This window comes from Panicum virgatum, chromosome 1N, assembly GCF_016808335.1.
Source record: "Panicum virgatum strain AP13 chromosome 1N, P.virgatum_v5, whole genome shotgun sequence".
Lineage (NCBI taxonomy): Eukaryota > Viridiplantae > Streptophyta > Magnoliopsida > Poales > Poaceae > Panicum > Panicum virgatum.
The window spans coordinates 1,406,953-1,424,345 of NC_053145.1; the positions used below are offsets into that span (position 1 = coordinate 1,406,953).

Here is a 17,393-nt window from a genome sequence, read left to right on the forward strand (position 1 = left end):
ATAGCGCTGGCACCTGAATGATTGAGCTACTCTGGCATTGTTTAGAGTAGATTGGTCAGATCAATGTGCAGATTGTTCAGATGTATAGATAGCATAATGAATCTAGATTAATTCTGATTTCTCTAAACGAACGAATTTTGATCAGATCAACTTCAGCTCGTTGTGTATGCTCACAAGATCAGGTAACCATGAGACAAATAAAACTGTCTTTTCAAGTGAACACCGTTAGCAGATAAGGAACCACGAGCTTTTTGAAGCATACGCTAGCTGCTACAATTCTCATGGGGTGTTAGGTGCTTGAACATAAATGAGTCGTCACATGCTTGGCGGCGATCAGTAGGAAGGCATGGGGAATTGCAATATTAGTCTTTTTTTTTCTCTCTCAAAAGAACGCTGAAGCTTTGAGAAAAGGAACCCATTTACAACACACATACGAACCTGCACACAAAACTCAACACAGGTTATGATGCCCACTATCACTCTACAAAAAATTAACTTAAAACTTCACTTGTATATAGGAATGATGAAAAAATTTGGATAAATTGAACCAAAAATAGTTTAAGGGTTAGCTTTTCCTTTTTTTCTGTCTTTTATATGCAACCGAATTCCAATGTGACACTGCGACAAACTTATGCTGCAAATCTTGTAGTTGCTGAAGGTTGGTGCTTGTGAGATTCTTTTTTGAGGGGGTCTGATGAGATTATTCACCTACGGTTCTAGGATATACACAAAAGGCTTGAAAAACACACACACCTGCCTCCGTAGATGGGACTCAGTAACACCTAATATGACCAGAGTATACCGTACGTAGTGAAGCGCCCATGCACGCCGGCACCGAACGCGCGTCTCCAGCTGCCTGATCCATTTACATTTGTGTATTTCATAACATATAAAAACCTGCTTGCCTGCATGCTGAGAGTTGGACAACCACAAGAGTTTAAAGGTTTAAGGAGAAAAGAGCATTGTTTTTATTCTCACAACTTCAATTTAATTAAAGTGCTCCAATTCATTTTTTGTTGAAACTACAATACCATCGTTACTGGTACTATTTTCTTTATATTTGTAGTTTTGAGTAGTCCATTCTTGATTTCTTCTAGGTGTGCATTTGGCATTTGTCATGTATATTATGCAGGTCCTTGTATGTAGTTACAATATTTCTTGTGTTCATGTCATTGTGGCTTTGCAATATGGACATATTGCAATAGTTAATGTTGTGATTTATCTGGCATACTAACAACTGGGGAAGTTGAGATGATTCATACCATCATGTCATGGCATGTTCATGAGGGGAGGAGAGTTGATAGACATGGCATACTCATTCCAGGAATTTTGGAGCAGCACTATTTACTATCGGAGCATGCAAGCATCCATTGCTAATTAACTAAATTAGTTTGTTTAGTATTGTTTTCCCTCCAGGCTAGGAGAGGCTAACAGTGACCGTTAAATTGAAAATGTGTGCCATCCTTCTTTTCCCTCTTAGAAGCATATGGTGAAAGGCATGCGGCAGTTCTTTTGATAATTAGCCTCCGGTCCATTTAGATTGGGGACTAAATTTTAGTCCCCGTCACATCGGACGTTTGGATGCCAATTAGCACGATTAAATATAGATTAATTAAAAAACCAATTGTATAAATGGAGGCTAATTTGCAAGATGAATCCATTAGGCCTAATTAGTCCATAATTAGACAATGTTGGGCTATAGTAAATATACTAATAATGGATTAATTAGGCTTAATAGATTTATCTCGTGAATTACTCTCCATTTATGAAATTAATTTATAGTTAGCTCATATTTAGTCCCCTAATCAGCACCCAAACATCCGATGTGACCCGGACAAAAACTTAATCCGTGGTGGTTTCAAGATAGACTTGTGCATGAATCAACTGATGGAGTTTATTGCCATGATGCATGCTGTTGTTCCATCTAATGGAGTTCCAATTCATTATGTGCTTATTATATATTGCAAATGATTTCACCTATTTTTATTGCTCTAAATGTTTATGCAACTGCATCTGTTATATCAAAATTAAACATTGTTCAATCCACTCCAACCTTTTTTTTATAGTGTTGTAGAACATGCCTAGTTTTTAAAGGTTTGGTGAATATGAGTGATTATACGTCTCTCTGACGTTTCATGGATACCGCCCTTACATTTTCACTATTGTTATATTAAACTTCTTTCTTTGTGTAGCAGGCATGCGTCCCGCAAGGGTCCGAATGCCGCAAAGAATAAGGGGAATACAGTAGATGATGTTGTCATAGTTCCTAAATGGCTAACAGAAATGAGGGATAAAAGCCCAGAATATCAAAGAGGCTTGGAAGGCAAACAAAGACCTACTGTCTGAGCATGATGTGCCGAAATCAACATTGTTTCCTTTTGAGCAACGTAGAGAAAATTTCCAAAGAAAGACCATTCGCTACCTCATCAAAAAATAAAGTCCCTAACTACTCCATGGGTGCTCATGGGTGTTGATGTGTCTGAACTGAAGTGTCATAAAAAAAAGGCTCATGGGTGTTGTGGTATTACCATGTGCAACTTCAACACTATTCTTTGCAAAATATTTATGCCTAGAATTTTCCTCATCCTTATTCAACTATGCAAAATATCTATTTTCAACAATTAGCTCAAAGAATCTTTTTTTCTTCAAATCTGCAAGTGTTATACTTATTTTTCTCCTAGTATTTTCACACAATTTTACGTGGTCTGGTAGCTCATCCTATTACCATCTTAGAGGTAATAGACCACAATCTTTTGAGCCCCATTAATGTTTCTTATTGTTGGGGGGGGCATAATGTCTTGTATTGTAACACCTGGGCTAGGGGCCCAATGGGTGGGCCGGATAAATGCGCCATGGTGGTGCGGTGGTGCACGCTACGCGCCTGGCAAGTGCGCGCCTCCCAACGGTGCCGTGCGCGGGCACGCAACAGCGGCAAACCTGGCGCGCTGGCGTCTCCCACTGTTCCGTGCACCCATGCGGCCGGCCACCAGCCGCCGCCCCGACCCTTCGAGCCAGCACCCAGTTGCAGCAACTAGCTGACCAGCTTCATTGTCTAATTGCAATCCCCTTACTAAGGCCTGTTTGATAAGGCTCCGGTTCTTTCTAAAACAGCTTCGGCTCTGGTTCCTCTAGCGGAGCGGCTTCTCTAGTGTAGCTGGAGCCGTTTTAGAAAACGTTTGGGGCCTATTTGGTAGGGCTCCGGCTACTTCTAAAACAGCTTTGGCTCCGGCTCCTCTGGTGGAACGGCTTCTCTGGTAGAGCTGGAGCCATTTTAGAAAACATTTGGTAAAACAACTCCTCCGATTATCTATAATGATGAAATACCCATATTACCCTTATATTTTCTATTTTCTTCCTATTCCTTTTCTTTTTTACCTCCGTCCCATTCACCGTCCTTATCCTATCAGGCAGTCAAGCTCTGCAACCGCTGCTCGCCACCCACCTTGGCCTTTGGCCCCCGCTGCCAGCCGAGCCTGGCACCGCTCCCAGCGCGAGGTAGCGTGCCGACGCCGACAGCTCCTGGCCTCCGACGCCCACAGCAGGCCGCCTCGCCCGGCACCGGCCTCGTCGTCCACCTCCGCAGCTGACGCCGGTCGCACCAGATCTATGCCCTCCCTAGCTTCTTCCTTCCCTTCCCTGATGGATCTGCTGCCCACCAGGGTTGAGCTCAAGCCCGAGTTGCGGCCAAGACACATACCGGCGGCGGAGGTGTCCGTGCTGCGGCCGTCGGGGACAAAGAAGGAAGGCGACATGGAGGAACCGCGCGGAGCCACGTTTTTGTGGCTCCTCCTCCACCAAATCGCTCCAGAGAGCGGAAGATCCGGAAGCTCCATCGATGGAGTCGGTTGTGGGCACCCGTTTGGGAGGGCTTCAACAGAAGCCGGTCTTGGAGCCGGAGCTGAAGCCCTCCCAAACAGGGCCTAAGTCACGGACAAGTCCTTTTTATCAGAAACATGAAGTGATTCTATGATTTCATCTCAATCTCATTTAATGGAAATAGTGCTCTATTTTTTCAGAAACATTGCACTTGAGTCTTGAAAAATAGATGCATTGCTCTTCTTTTTCAGAAACATAAAGCGAAAGCAAAAAAAGATTTCTATTAAACTTGTTGCAAAACAAAAACATGATCTTTATGGTACGGTGTTCTTGATCCTTAAATTGGCATTGATTCTACCCATGATAACTGCAACTGTGGAAAGGGTATTTTCTAGGTTGAGTCTAGTGAAGAATCAAACAAGAAATTGCATGTGCGATGAGCAATTATATGATTGTTTGGTCACTTTTATTGAGCGTGAAATTTTCTCTAATGTAAATAAGGATGACATAATTCACACTTTCATGGCCACCAAGATGCGTAAATCAAACGCATTAGACTAGATTAGTATTGTAATCTTCTATTTATGTAATTTCTTATTGATGTCGCAACTATTTATAATGTAAACTATTCAAGTTCTGAACCAATTTGTTGAGTTGAATGTAATATGGGATCTTTAATAAATTTAATTATTATATCGTATTGTTGACAAAGTGCTATTAGAATAAGAATATATCGGATTGTGCTTTGAAATATTTTGGAAAAACTACCCCAGTTTCAATCTCTAGATCCGCCGCTGACGACCTGACTAGTTGCAGGAAGCGACAAATCTCGTGGTCCTCGCTCACTATGCCGCGTGTAAAGGGCAAGGACCCTACTACACATCCAAAGAGTTGAGCAAGCATGTTTGTTCTAGCTTCATCCACATTAATTGGCACCATCATAGATTTGCCATAATTTACTTTCAATCCTGTTGAAGAGGAGAAATCGTGCAAGATATTTTTTAGGGCAGAAATCTGTGGACAGGCTTCCATAAACACCAGTGTATCATTTGCATACTGTAGTATTGGGAAATCATTGCTATATTGCAGTGGAATTGGTAGAGAGTGCAGGTTCTGAAATTGGGCTTGATTTACCATACTCTGTAAAAGATCTGAAGCTAGCACATATAGGAGTGGGGATAATGATCCCCCTGTCTTACTCTTCTACAATGAAAGACTTTCCCGGGTACTCCATTTAAGAGGACAGATGAAGTTCCTGAAGCAAAGATAAGTTTCATCCAAGATAACCATCTGTTTCCAAAGCCCTTGTGCTGCATGACGGCCAACATTGCTTGGTGCTCTACTTTGTCAAAAGATTTTTCAAAGTCCAGTTTAAGAATAATAAGTTCCTTTCTGGATTGATGGCACATATGAAGATATTCCAAAGCCCATGCTAGGCAATCCTGTATGGTTCTACTCTGAATAAAACCATATTGATTTTTGTGAATAGTCTGCTGAATTAGCTTCTGTAATCTGTTTGCCAATAATTTGGTGATGATCTTCATGGAAATATTCAGAAGTGAAATTGGTCTGAAATCATTAACCTTGGTAGGGCCATCCACTTTAGGAATGAGTGTAATATATGAGCATTCAAACTTTGAAGACAAACATTCCCCTGATAAAATTCCTGACAAAAATTGTAAAAATCTTGTTTTATGATAGGCCAGCATTTCTTAATAAAATTTGTATTGAAGCCATCTGGACCAGGTGACTTGTCTGTTGGTAAAGATGCCACCACTTGATTTATCTCTTCAGATGTGAATGGATCTTCCAAGGAAGACAAATTGGGATGTGAAGAGAGAATCTCATCCAGGTTCAGCTGCATCGATATAACTTCATATTTGCCTAATCTCTCTTTATAGGCTTCCCAAAGAGTGTGGGCTTTATCTTGATGAGAGGTGAGCATGGTACCAGCAGAATTCTCAAGACAGGTGATCAGGTTCTTTCTATGCTTTATGGTAGCATTAGCATGAAAGAATTTTGTGCCTGCATCTCCCTTGGTTACCCACCTAATGGTCCCTCTCTGCTTCCAATAAATCTTTTGCTGTCTTAAAAGGGAGATCAACTTCTGCTCCAAAATAACTTTAAAATTCCATTCATGCAAAGCCAAATCTCTGATTCTTCCAAAAAACCCAAAAAAGTGAGGATGAGTTTAACATTAGATATGGCTGCCTTTAAGCTAGAAAGTTGAGCCTACCAAGTCTTAATCACCCTTCTCTGGTTTTTGAATTTGGTCGTGATGATTTTAGCGGCATCAGTCTGGGAGGTTGGCAAAGACCAGCCATGATGTACAATGTCCATGAAATGTTTATGTTCATAAGATAGTTTTCGAACCTGAAGACTTTGCCCCTAAGAATAGGAGTGTTGATAGAAATAAGACAGGGGACATGGTTTGAAGTCTCCATGGCCAGAGTAGAAACAGAAGAACTAGGGTAGGTGTTTGACCAAGATTGGGAAGTAAAGAACCAAACAAGTCTCTCCAGGAGGGATGAGGCTTGTTTGTTAGTCCAAGTGAATTGCCTTCCATAAAGAGGTAACTCCACCACACCTAGAGTGCTTAAAGCCTCATTAAAAAGAAACATATTTGTCAAATCCCCACCAGGCTTATTTCTATTTTCAGATTTTTCTGATGAGATTAAAATCACCCACAATCAACCAATCAACTTCAGCTGGCATCTGAATATTTTTGAACCAGTGTAGAAAAGTATGTCTACCAGGAGTGGTACAAGGTGCATAGATATTAGATAAGATCCATTTGGAATCATTGTGTTTAGAGGAAAATTCCACAGTTAATTTAAAATCATTGCTAAAAACTAGCTGCCCATGAAAGAGAAATGATTTCCAGATTGTAATAATCCCCCAGAGGCACCCACTGATGGTAGGAATTCAAAACTGTCAAAGCTACAAGGACAGAACCTCTTGATGAATTGGATATCAATGATTGTAATTTCTTATTGATGTCGCAACTATTTATAATGTAAACTATTCGAGTTCTGAACCAATTTGTTGAGTTGAACGTAATATGGGATCTTTAGTAAATTTAATCATTATATACCGTATTGTTGACAAAGTGCTATTAAAATATACCGAATTATGCTTTGAAATATTTTGGAAAAACTACCCCAATTTCAATCTCTGGATCCGCCGCTAACGACCTGAGTAGTTGCAGGAAGCGTCAAATCTCGTGGTCCTCGCTCACTGCGCCGCGTGCCGGCATTCGCCTCGACGAGGTTCATCGTTGTGGTCTGCACCGGCGGCCTTTGTCGCATCACGACCAAGAAGAGTGAAGATCGATGCGGAACTCGGCCTCGCCATCGAGGCCGCGCTGGCTCCGACGAGTCTCGCCTCTCGCGGTTGTGTTCGTGTTCGTTGGCGCGGTTCAGCGCCGTCCCACCCGTCTGCATACGCGAGCAGCGCCGCAGAGCACTCCGGCGCCGGAGCTGACGCCGATCGGACCGCGCGCTCGCGACGGCGTCGAGGCGGAACACGCACGCACACCGGCTGTCCCTGATTGCTGGTGCCTCCTGATCCACAAGCCTGTCCAGGATCACTCGCACACTCACCAACAAACTCTGAAACAATAATTTGTTGTCCGGTGGGTCCTCAAACGCAGCATGATGAAAACGTGTCCCACGAAATTATTTACAGCAACCAAACGTGTCCGGAGTGCCCCGCGGCACGCACACGCATGTCGCTGCTAAGCGGGCAGGGAGCCAGGCACTCCCATCAGCGACGCCGCCGGCCGGGCACGCAGAGCGGGAACCGGCGCTCTGGGGCGCCTCCGCGAGCGAGGGATGCCAGACTCGGGGGTGGTCGGTATTCGATTTCCTGTCCAGAGACTTGGCCTCTCCTGGTCGTTGGATCAGCCTCCTGCGGCCAGGATCGACGTGACTAGTCGCAGTCAGAGGCAGCGCAAGGTTTCCACGGTCCTCGCGCGCTCGGCCACCGTTCGGCTGCACAAAGCGCCGTCCAGGGCGCCCGCCGCTGGCTTGTGCACGTTGCCGGTGTGGTTCGTCACCATGAGCACGCGCACATTGCCATGGCGAGCAGAGCGACAGAGCGCGAGCTGCCCCCTAGCTACCGCGGCCGGCGCCGGAGCTGGGCTGCTGCTGTCAGTTGGGCTGCTGGCAGATGAGCAGCCATGTCCCCATGGCCCCTCGCCAGCCCCGTCAATAATTGTCCTTGCCTAGCTGGGGCTCGGGGTAGATGTTAAGATATCTCACATGACGATCCTTCAGTGTAGCAGCTTATCGAGGATACTTGTGGAGGAAAAAGGTAGAGGACCTAGCAGTACGTCCTGACTCAGACCTGGATCGAGGAAATTCAAGACTCGCCGCAGCCGCCGACCTGGCTGTGAGCCCGATCGATCCATCTGACTCAGACCAGAGCATTGCAATTGCAACCAATAGGTGTCCTTTTGATGGGGCAGGATCCATCCTATGAAACGTTTTGTACGTCCCTTAAGTCCCTAAGCTTGCCACAACTTTGAGACAACCGGCACGTTCTCATGGTCATGGATCGACGATCACTCGATCAGTGATATCGACGATTACTTAGTCCCTGAGTAATATTAATCTTATGATAATACACTTTCAGAGGACAAACAGAAATAATATCCGTATTTCTTACGAAATTAACTGTATCATCATGTCAGGGCTCAGACGGAGGTGGTGCTGTTTTTCATTCTAGAAGATAAAACAACAAGATGCATAGCGCAAGCAGAAATATTCTCCGTATACATTGCGTGTTCAGATGAAACTTTACATAGACCTATCCAGCCTGATCGGTCTGGAGCAACAAAACAACACATCGTCAAGTCAAATCACATGACGGCCATTCACTAACTTACATGATTACATCCACAGCATTCAGGTATCAAACATGGTCTCCAAGGAAAATGGCTTTCAGACACCCGCGTGATCATGGTGAGGTTTCAGATCCATTTCCACCTGGTGAATTGTCCACTGCATGCCCTCCAGTTTCTGCAGCTCAGCAGGTTAGCAATAACCCATCAACCATATGCTAATTCACGGCAACAAAACTGAGCAGGTTACCTTTACAATCTCATGGTACTGCCTTGCAATCACATCGAAATGTGGATCCACGCCCTGATACTCACGTAATCGTGAAATCTGACACAGACCAAATATCATAGCAAACAATTAAATGATGGACAGAAGATACTGAATTTCATGTGTAGAATACATGGAAGGTTATGTCAGCAATAATACAGCAATAAGCACAGCTATAACTACTGCTAGAATCAGGGGTCATAATGCCTAATTATTTCTTCAGGTGTAATGGGTGCTACTAAGATGGCGTCAGTTCTTTCTCCAAACATGCAATTAAAAGTGGTAACTACAGACAAGCAGATGCATGGTTCTTGCTATGAAACTGCATAAACTCCTGAAAGAAGCAAAAAATGTACACCAATTGCCTCCTAAGCTGGACATTGTTCAACCATGCATGACTAATATACTAGTGCTTCTGATGTTAGCTCCTCCATACAACCTCAAAGTATCACTGAATTCCTTAGATGTTTTTCTTTTTTTGCTCAAAAGCAGCTGCAAGGTATTGGCTCTAGTGAAGTTGTGGTTTCTACAGCCCACTTTGTGAGCAGAAACCAAAATTCGTGCATCAGCGTGTGTTCATTTTAGAACTTTTGGCTATTTAGGATAAAACATTAGAAAAATAACAAGAAATAGAGGAAATTTTTTGTATCTTACCGCTTCGTTATAGGAATTGGATGCCTCTTTCGTGGCCTCTACAAGATACTTTCTGCACAAGCAGTTGATATGTTAAGAAGTTTCTTCATCGAAACAACAGTGCCTCAACAAATCAAATCAATCAAGAGAATAACAGATGCAACTTAACTATAACACCAACTTAAAGAACAGTTGTCTTAACCTTACCTGATCCTGTGCAGTGCTGGTACAGTATCCTTGGTGTAGGTGTCACGCAACAGATGATGCTCTAGATAGCTGGAACCAAATATAGAAAATGTTAATCTAATCTTTTAATGCTTCAGCATTTGAAATAACAAAGAACTGTTGCACAAGGGAGAGTCAGCTACATGCGTATAGAGCAACATCCGCAATACTATGGTCAAAGATGCAGGTGCCAACCTTAATTTAGCATTCATTGTTCGACACCTTTTGATAAGCCAGGTCTTCTTCATATCATCCTGTTAGCCAATAAATAAGGTTAAGCACTTAAACAAGAAATACTAACCATATGAAAAGATTGCATGTTTTATCAAAGAAATTTAGTCGCAGAAAAGAATATGAGAAGGCTTACATATTGGTACTGATGCTCAAGTTTCTTGTCTTTAACAAACTGTATAAGCACAGCAAGAATTTGCTCCAGGACCTTTTACATTTTGAGAACCGCAATTAATTAATTAAAACTAAGAGAAAAAAATTTTGCTAAAATAAAATGGGTGCACTGCTCAAAATTTAATCAATTAGGAAAATCAAACACACATACATTATAGTGTTCAGCAAATTTTCTATCCATTGAAGCAAGATCCTCCAGTAAATGTGCCTCTTCCTTCTCTATCTCTTCGATGATTAATTTCACCCTGTCAAATGGGAAGAAAAGATAATGGTAAATACTTATCCCAGATGCATGTTCAACCATCACAGGCTCCACGTAAGTTTCAATTCGGAACAAGATGGAAAATTGAAGATAAGTTAGCTATGTAATGGATGTGCTTGCCTCAGAGAATGGATGGTAACATGGTATTAATACTAAAAATTTGCTGGAAACAATCAGATGGAAATGTAGGACAAAAATGTTCACCTTTCTGGAAGCCTGGCACTTGAGATTTGACTGATTGATGATGAATCTGCAGCAAAGATGTTAAGATGAGACAAAAACAATAGTCAGAACAAGAATTCTGAGTGTTTGTTTTTTCTTAAATAGATCTACCCAAGATATCTTGCTTAATAATGAAGAGAGGGTGACAATTTATATGCAAATATAATATCTTGCCACTGACCCCTTTCATCCATAGAAAATAGATCAGCTAAAGCATCACACTTGGCTTCTAACCGGGCTTCAATCTCCCTAGCCAAAGTTCTCTGATAATCAACCATGTCCTGCAATTGATACCAAAGCAGATGCTTTCAAAGTTCAGATGACCATTTTTTCTATTTTTCACACTGATAAAAATGATAAGACTCATCATAGATAATAACTAATAAGTGATCACATTTTTGCAAGGTACATATTGGAATCAACAAATCAAACAAGGTAAGAACTGGCCGCTTAGGAAAAAATTAGCTGGTCTCACCACAGACATGGCCGGCTGCTCTTGTTGCACTTGGTAGAGATAATCAGACGTGATTCCGAGAAAACGATCAGGAACACCACCAACTCCAGGTTCAACTGCCTCCGAACTGCCACTACCATGGACAGCACCAACAGTCACTGCACTAGCGGTGCTGCTATAGTTATTGTAACTTGTCGAAATTGAGCTTGAGCTGGGTGTGGCACTTGTCAGGGTACTATCAAATGAGCTCCTGGACAAGGTGCTCAGCTTTTCAATCTCCTCATGGACCTCCCCATCCTGCGAGAGCAGTGGGAGCCTCAACCTCTGTGCTGCCTCCACGACAGCCAAACGGTGCTCCAAAGACTCATACACCTGGATTCGGAATAATTTGTCAGATAATTTGTGTCAGAAAAGTAAGCTCGGTGACTAAATAGCATTTCTGTCAGATAATTTGTCGACTGCCGTGCCAAATAAATGGAATCAACAATGAAGAACTCCCACCATCTATTAGTCACAGACTACCCACCCAGCTCACATTTCAAGCTCTTTTTGCACCAGTCAATGAAAAAATGGGGACTAGATGAGCACGAGAGAATGCAGAACCTGCGGGGAGCAGTTGAGCTTCTTGCCGGCGCCAGCACCGCCTGCCGCATGATACTCCTCCAACATGGCCACCGCCTCCGCGTACACCGCCTGCCGCATCGCGCCAGATCTGATCAGAACCCCCCGGAGGAAACCCTAAAATGCAGATCCGACGAGCGGGCAGGGGTGACTCACCAGTGCCTCGAGGTAGAGCGCGCGCTCCGCGGCGACCTCCTCGCGCGCCTGCAGCGGCAGCAGGCTCGGATAAGCAGCGGCGAGCGCGGGCAGGCGGGGGAGCGGAGCGAGCGAGGATACCTGGAGGAGGTCGGCGTGCGCGCAGTTGGAGAGGAGGGACGCGTCGGGGGCGAGGTGGTGCCGCTGGAGCTGCTCCACCAGGAGCGCCACCTCCGGCGGCGGCGGCGGGAGGGACGCTGCGGCGGCGGCCTTCGACATCTCGGGCGTCGCCGGCGACGGTCGCGGCCGGTTGGTTGCGAGGTGTTAGCGTTTGAATTGGGTGGGCTCGTGGGATCGCGGTTGGTTGGTGGCCGTTGGATTGGGAAATGGACGGCGCTCGTGTGAGATAATTGAGGAATGGATTTTTTCCTAGGGATAAATGTGTAAATGCTGAGGTGGCAGGTTATGGGTCCACGTCATATTTCCACGGTTAGGGCGTCCACAATGGTTAGCTATTTAGTTAACTAGATCTGATGTTACAATAAAAAAATAAAAGAGAGTAGTCACTAGTGACGAGCAAATAACTAATCTATTTTACGTAGTCCAAGAACATGTGAGAGTAGCGTGTGGGTCCAATAGTATAAAATAATCTTTTCTTTTCTCTTCCACCTCCACGTCAGCTGACCACATTGCTAGTAATAGCTATTACCATTGCGGACACTCTCAGTGATCATAAAGGAAAGGAAAATATGGGTAATCACATATTGAGTAGCAACGAAGAAGGCGGGGTTGGCGATATAGTATGTCCTTACGGAATATCATGATACGCAATAATATTGGCGGTTTACAACAAGCAACAATTTACCACAAGTGACAGAAGGCATTCAAAACAGAAGAGGCAATGTCATGGTGGTCCAGAATTCAAGATAAGGTAGACGACAACATCCAACAAGTGGGCAAGCGTAAAGAACATAACGGAAATCATCATAGACGCAATTATGATTTCTACAAGTGGTTTTTTTTTTGGAAAAGCATGAGCATTCATGCGTTAAAGACAGACACAAACACTCTTTTCGGCAGCTCCAGTAATCTCTAGCCCAACAGTGTTTTTCTCTCACCTAGCTCCAGCATCAGCATCCAGCCACCAACCAACCAACAGTATTTTTCTCTCACACTAGTCCAGCCACCAGCTCCAGCCCAGCGAACAGAGTGAAAAGGGTGCTATCATGAGAGTAAAAAGACAATCGCATTCACAATTTAAAGGGTGCTATCAGCTATCCTATCACCAAGGATGCTTCTGCCTTTGGCTCGATTAAAAAAAATTGCCCTTGCCTCGCTTTTAGAAGTTGCGCGTTGGTGACAAGGAATACTAAGTTATGTAAAACATTTTGTATTTTTGTGCATTTAAAAAACCGAATAAATCATAGATCCATCTCTACCTCACCAGATCAAAATTGCACCGGAAGCAAGAGAAGGCAGACGAATTTGTTTGATGAAGAAGACACAGCCTTGACAGTGACACCAATACTGTACCATCCAAGACGAGAAACACGACGTCGTGCTTTTATTTTCTTTTTTCCCCCCCGAATAGAATCGGATTTCTGAACCCGACAAGTGGCTTCTAGCGGCTCCACGTCACTAAGAGACAGACGGGAGTGACGAGAGCTTACTTGTGCGTCAACCACTTCTGCTCCGTTGAGGAAGAGAAGATGGTGTCCCATTCTTTCTGTTAATCACGACTCCTCCACTGCTGGATGACGACGACGCGCGATTAAAGCAGCAGGTTGTCTGATCGCTTCGCGGTTGATGATGGATGGATATGGATGGATCGCGACGCCTCTAATCAGCACCAGCATCAGGCATCAGCTGCAGCTTCAGCTTTAGCTTGAGCTTGAGCTGGAGTGACCTGCGACTACACGTCGTCGTCTCCGCGTGTGCTCCACTCGATATGATAAATTCCCCCCTCCCCTCCCTGGCTCGCTCCCCTCGGGGAGGAAAAGTGAAATCTTTGTTCACCAACTAGCTCGCTCTACCTATCACCTCCAGCTAGCGCGTCCCGCCCGCCCCAGACAGTGAGGCCCTCGCCGGAGGAGGCGCGGCGATGGAAGGCACCGTGCTGTGCGCCGCCAACCACGCGCCGCTCACGCCCATCAGCTTCCTCGAGCGCGCCGCGCTCGTGTACCCGGACCGCCCCGCCGTCGTCGCCTCCGGCCCCGCCGCCGCGCCGCCGCGCACCTGGCGGGAGACCCGGGCGCGCTGCCTCCGCCTCGCCGCCGCCCTCGCCGGGCTCGGCGTCGCGCGCCACGACGTGGTGAGTGAGATAGATCTCGAGCCGCGTCGCTCCGATTGGCCTCCCTCCCTTCCCTTGCCATCCTCCTCTTTTCCTCTGTTTCCTTGTGTTACATTCCATGGATGGAGCAGTAGATTCAGCCATTCCTTCTGTTACGCCAAGTGGATTGAGAGCACTCACTTGTTCTTGGTGCCGGATTCGATTTGTCGGTCCGAAATTTCAGAAAGCTACTACAGCAATCGGTTGGTTGATTCGTTGTCGCGCAGGTCGCTGTGTTCGCGCAGAACATCCCCGCCGTCTGCGAGCTCCACTTCGGCATCCCCATGGCCGGCGCCGTGATCTGCGCGCTCAACTCGCGCCTCGACGCCGGCATGGCGTCCGTCCTCCTCCAGCATTCCGAGGCCAAGGTGGCGTTCGTCGACGCCGCGCTGCTGGGCACCGCCCGAGAGGCTCTCCGGCTCGTGTCCGAAGCCGGAGCGAGGGCCCCCACCGTGGTGCTGATCGAGGAGGTCCTCGACGAGCCAGCCGTCCCGGCTGATCACCGGTACCACGAGTACGAGGCCCTGATCCTGAGCAGCAGCAGCAGCGCCTCAGCAGCAGACACGGCGATCCGGTGGCCGGCCGACGAGAACGAGCCGATCGCGCTCAACTACACGTCGGGGACGACGTCGCGGCCCAAGGGCGTGGTGTACAGCCACCGCGGCGCGTACCTCAACAGCCTGGCGTCCGTGCTCCTCAACGACATGACGGCGCTGCCCGTGTACCTGTGGACGGTGCCCATGTTCCACTGCAACGGCTGGTGCCTCGTCTGGGGCGTGGCGGCGCAGGGCGGCACCAACGTGTGCCTGCGCAAGGTGACCCCGGCGGCCATCTTCGACGCCGTGGCGCGGCACGGGGTGACGCACATGGGCGGCGCGCCGACGGTGCTGAGCATGATCGTGAACGCCACGGCGGAGGAGCGCCAGCGGCGGCCGCCCGGGGGGAGGCCGGTGACCGTGATGACCGGCGGCGCGCCGCCGCCGCCGGCGGTGCTGTTCCGGATGGAGGAGCTCGGGTTCCTGGTGATCCACTCGTACGGGCTGACGGAGACGTACGGCCCCGCGACGGTGTGCACGTGGAAGCCGGAGTGGGACGCGCTGCCGGCGGCGGAGCGCGCGGCGATCAAGTCCCGGCAGGGGCTCCACCACCTGGGGCTGGAGGTGGACGTGAAGGAGCCCGGCACGATGCGGAGCGTGCCGGCGGACGGGCGCACCATGGGGGAGATGATGTTCCGGGGGAACACGGTGATGAGCGGGTACCTCAAGGACGGCGCGGCGACGGCGGAGGCGATGGCCGGCGGGTGGCTGCGGTCGGGGGACCTGGCGGTGCGGCACGGCGACGGGTACGTGAAGATCCTGGACCGGTCCAAGGACATCATCATCTCGGGCGGGGAGAACATCAGCACGATCGAGGTGGAGGCGGCGCTGTTCGCGCACCCGGCGGTGGCGGAGGCGGCCGTGGTGGGGCGGCCCGACGAGTACTGGGGCGAGACGCCGTGCGCGTTCGTGAGGCTCAAGGACAAGGGGAGCGTGGCCGCCGAGGAGGTCATGGCCTTCTGCCGGGCGCGGCTGCCGCGGTACATGGCGCCCCGGACGGTGGTGTTCGTGGACGAGCTGCCCAAGACGGCGACGGGGAAGGTGCAGAAGTTCGCGCTCCGGGACAAGGCCAAGGCCATGGGCAGCATCTCCAGGAGCAAGCTCTAGCATCATGCTCTCATGTAAATAAAATCAGCTGTGGTAAACTACAGTAGTATCATCTAGCGTTCTGCACTGATTCATGGCAGTAATAAACAATTTACAGATAAATTCCTCCAAATCCCTCTCTCTCTCTCTCTCTCTCTCTCTCTCTCTCTCTCTCTCTCTCTCTCGATCTGCACTCAGAGTGCGCCACTTGACAATTCCAAATTAAATTGCGGTGCACAAAGCTACAAAGAAACGACAAAAAGGCGTTGGCATGTTAGTGACACGGACCCACCCAACCCAACAAGCCAGAGAGTTGTGATTTTTCATTGAAATATGAAGTGGTTTTGAACGGGAAGTGAATAATTGGAAACTATTTTTTTTCTGTTATAAGCCTCTAAATTTGATTCTGAAAATCATTTTCATAAAATCAACCTACTAGAATCAATTGTATGTAAAAAAAAGAATGTCGAAGTTTCTCTTGAATTCAGTCCGTAGGCTGCTCCAGGAGATCAATATCTAAATTTCCAGACCTGCACGAGTCGTAGTGGTAACTGGTAAAGCGTGCGTTGCAACGCGTACCCGTACTGGCGATGTTCCTTTCGTAGTTTCATTTCATTTAACAAGACTTTGATCACCAATATATTAATCATAATTTTCAAAACAGTTTTGATAACATCACATATTCCTTACTTTATTAAATGTAGAATGTTTTAGTTTTGCGCGCTGAGTTAAACTTATCTGACTTCGATCAAATTCGTAGGAAAAATTTATTAACATCTAAAATTATCAAACAAATGCACCAGGAAGACATATTTCGTTGCGGATTTAACAAAATTTGATTTGATCTTGATTAAATTTGACATATAATATATGTTGGGTCCTAGGCTTCCTTACAACCCAATCAATGAGCATACACGAAGATTAGACAGGACAAAGTGGCAGAGTGTCGTCTTCGTATTAGCACGTGTCCAGTACAGATTGGTTGGGGGTATTTATACCCCTAACCTTTGTTACATAATGACTATAATGCCCTTACCAGCCCGGAATATTCGTGAAATATTCCGGGCCGAAGGTCATTTCATATAGGTTGGAGTGTACAAATTGTCTACCCTATCCGATTCGTAGGCGGGACGCTACCCCGAAGGTACCGCAGGACCTTCGGGTTCGCGGTCGACCTTCAGGTGCTTTTGGAGACCTTCGGGTGCCTCCCTAGACCTTTGGGTGGCGGAGACGACCTTCGGGTGCCTCCCGAGACCTTCGGGTGGCGGAGATGACCTTCGGGTTCCTAACACCTTCGGCTGTTTTTAAGTCACCTCCGGCTGACTTGGTTCTTCCGCCTTGTAACTTAGAGCAACCTCCGACCTGCGAGACGGTGACCCCCAACAGTAGCCCCTCGCGGGCGAGGGCCGACTCCGACGGGCCGAACCCTCGAAGTATCTATCACCTGCAACCAAAAAACGTCTCCCCCCTCCCGGTCGGAGGTTGGGATGAGCCGAAG

The 17,393-nt window shown here is 46.9% G+C and overlaps 2 protein-coding genes across 2 annotated transcripts; one reads left to right on the plus strand and one right to left on the minus strand.

Annotated features, from left to right (window-relative positions):
- Positions 1-8,461: 8,461 nt before the first annotated feature.
- LOC120654447 (AUGMIN subunit 4-like) lies at positions 8,462-12,240 on the minus strand. Its single transcript, XM_039931982.1, has 13 exons — positions 12,026-12,240; positions 11,906-11,953; positions 11,732-11,821; positions 11,150-11,500; positions 10,856-10,955; positions 10,657-10,702; positions 10,342-10,435; positions 10,153-10,224; positions 9,981-10,039; positions 9,768-9,836; positions 9,582-9,633; positions 8,910-8,987; positions 8,462-8,837 (listed from the first exon to the last, which is right to left on the minus strand). The coding sequence occupies exons 1-13, from the start codon at positions 12,161-12,163 to the stop codon at positions 8,760-8,762; spliced, it is 1,275 nt and encodes a 424-aa protein (XP_039787916.1). The 5' UTR covers positions 12,164-12,240; the 3' UTR covers positions 8,462-8,759.
- A 1,384-nt stretch (positions 12,241-13,624) lies between these two features.
- LOC120654445 (probable acyl-activating enzyme 1, peroxisomal) lies at positions 13,625-16,040 on the plus strand. The gene is made up of 2 exons (XM_039931981.1): positions 13,625-14,195; positions 14,441-16,040. Exons 1-2 carry the CDS (start codon positions 13,986-13,988, stop codon positions 15,914-15,916), a joined length of 1,686 nt encoding a protein of 561 aa, XP_039787915.1. The 5' UTR covers positions 13,625-13,985; the 3' UTR covers positions 15,917-16,040.
- Positions 16,041-17,393: the final 1,353 nt, after the last annotated feature.

Excerpts from the sequence above, each read along its gene's own strand:
- LOC120654447 (XM_039931982.1), bottom strand. The coding sequence starts at position 12,163 with ATGTCGAAGGCCGCCGCCGCAGCGTCCCTCCCGCCGCCGCCGCCGGAG. Across the intron at positions 10,703-10,855 it reads ATTTTCTATGGATGAAAGGG|ATTCATCATCAATCAGTCAA; the intron begins GTCAGTGGCAAG and ends TCTTTGCTGCAG. Across the intron at positions 9,634-9,767 it reads CCAGCACTGCACAGGATCAG|AAAGTATCTTGTAGAGGCCA; the intron begins GTAAGGTTAAGA and ends CTGCTTGTGCAG.
- LOC120654445 (XM_039931981.1), top strand. The coding sequence starts at position 13,986 with ATGGAAGGCACCGTGCTGTGCGCCGCCAACCACGCGCCGCTCACGCCC. Across the intron at positions 14,196-14,440 it reads GCGTCGCGCGCCACGACGTG|GTCGCTGTGTTCGCGCAGAA; the intron begins GTGAGTGAGATA and ends GTTGTCGCGCAG.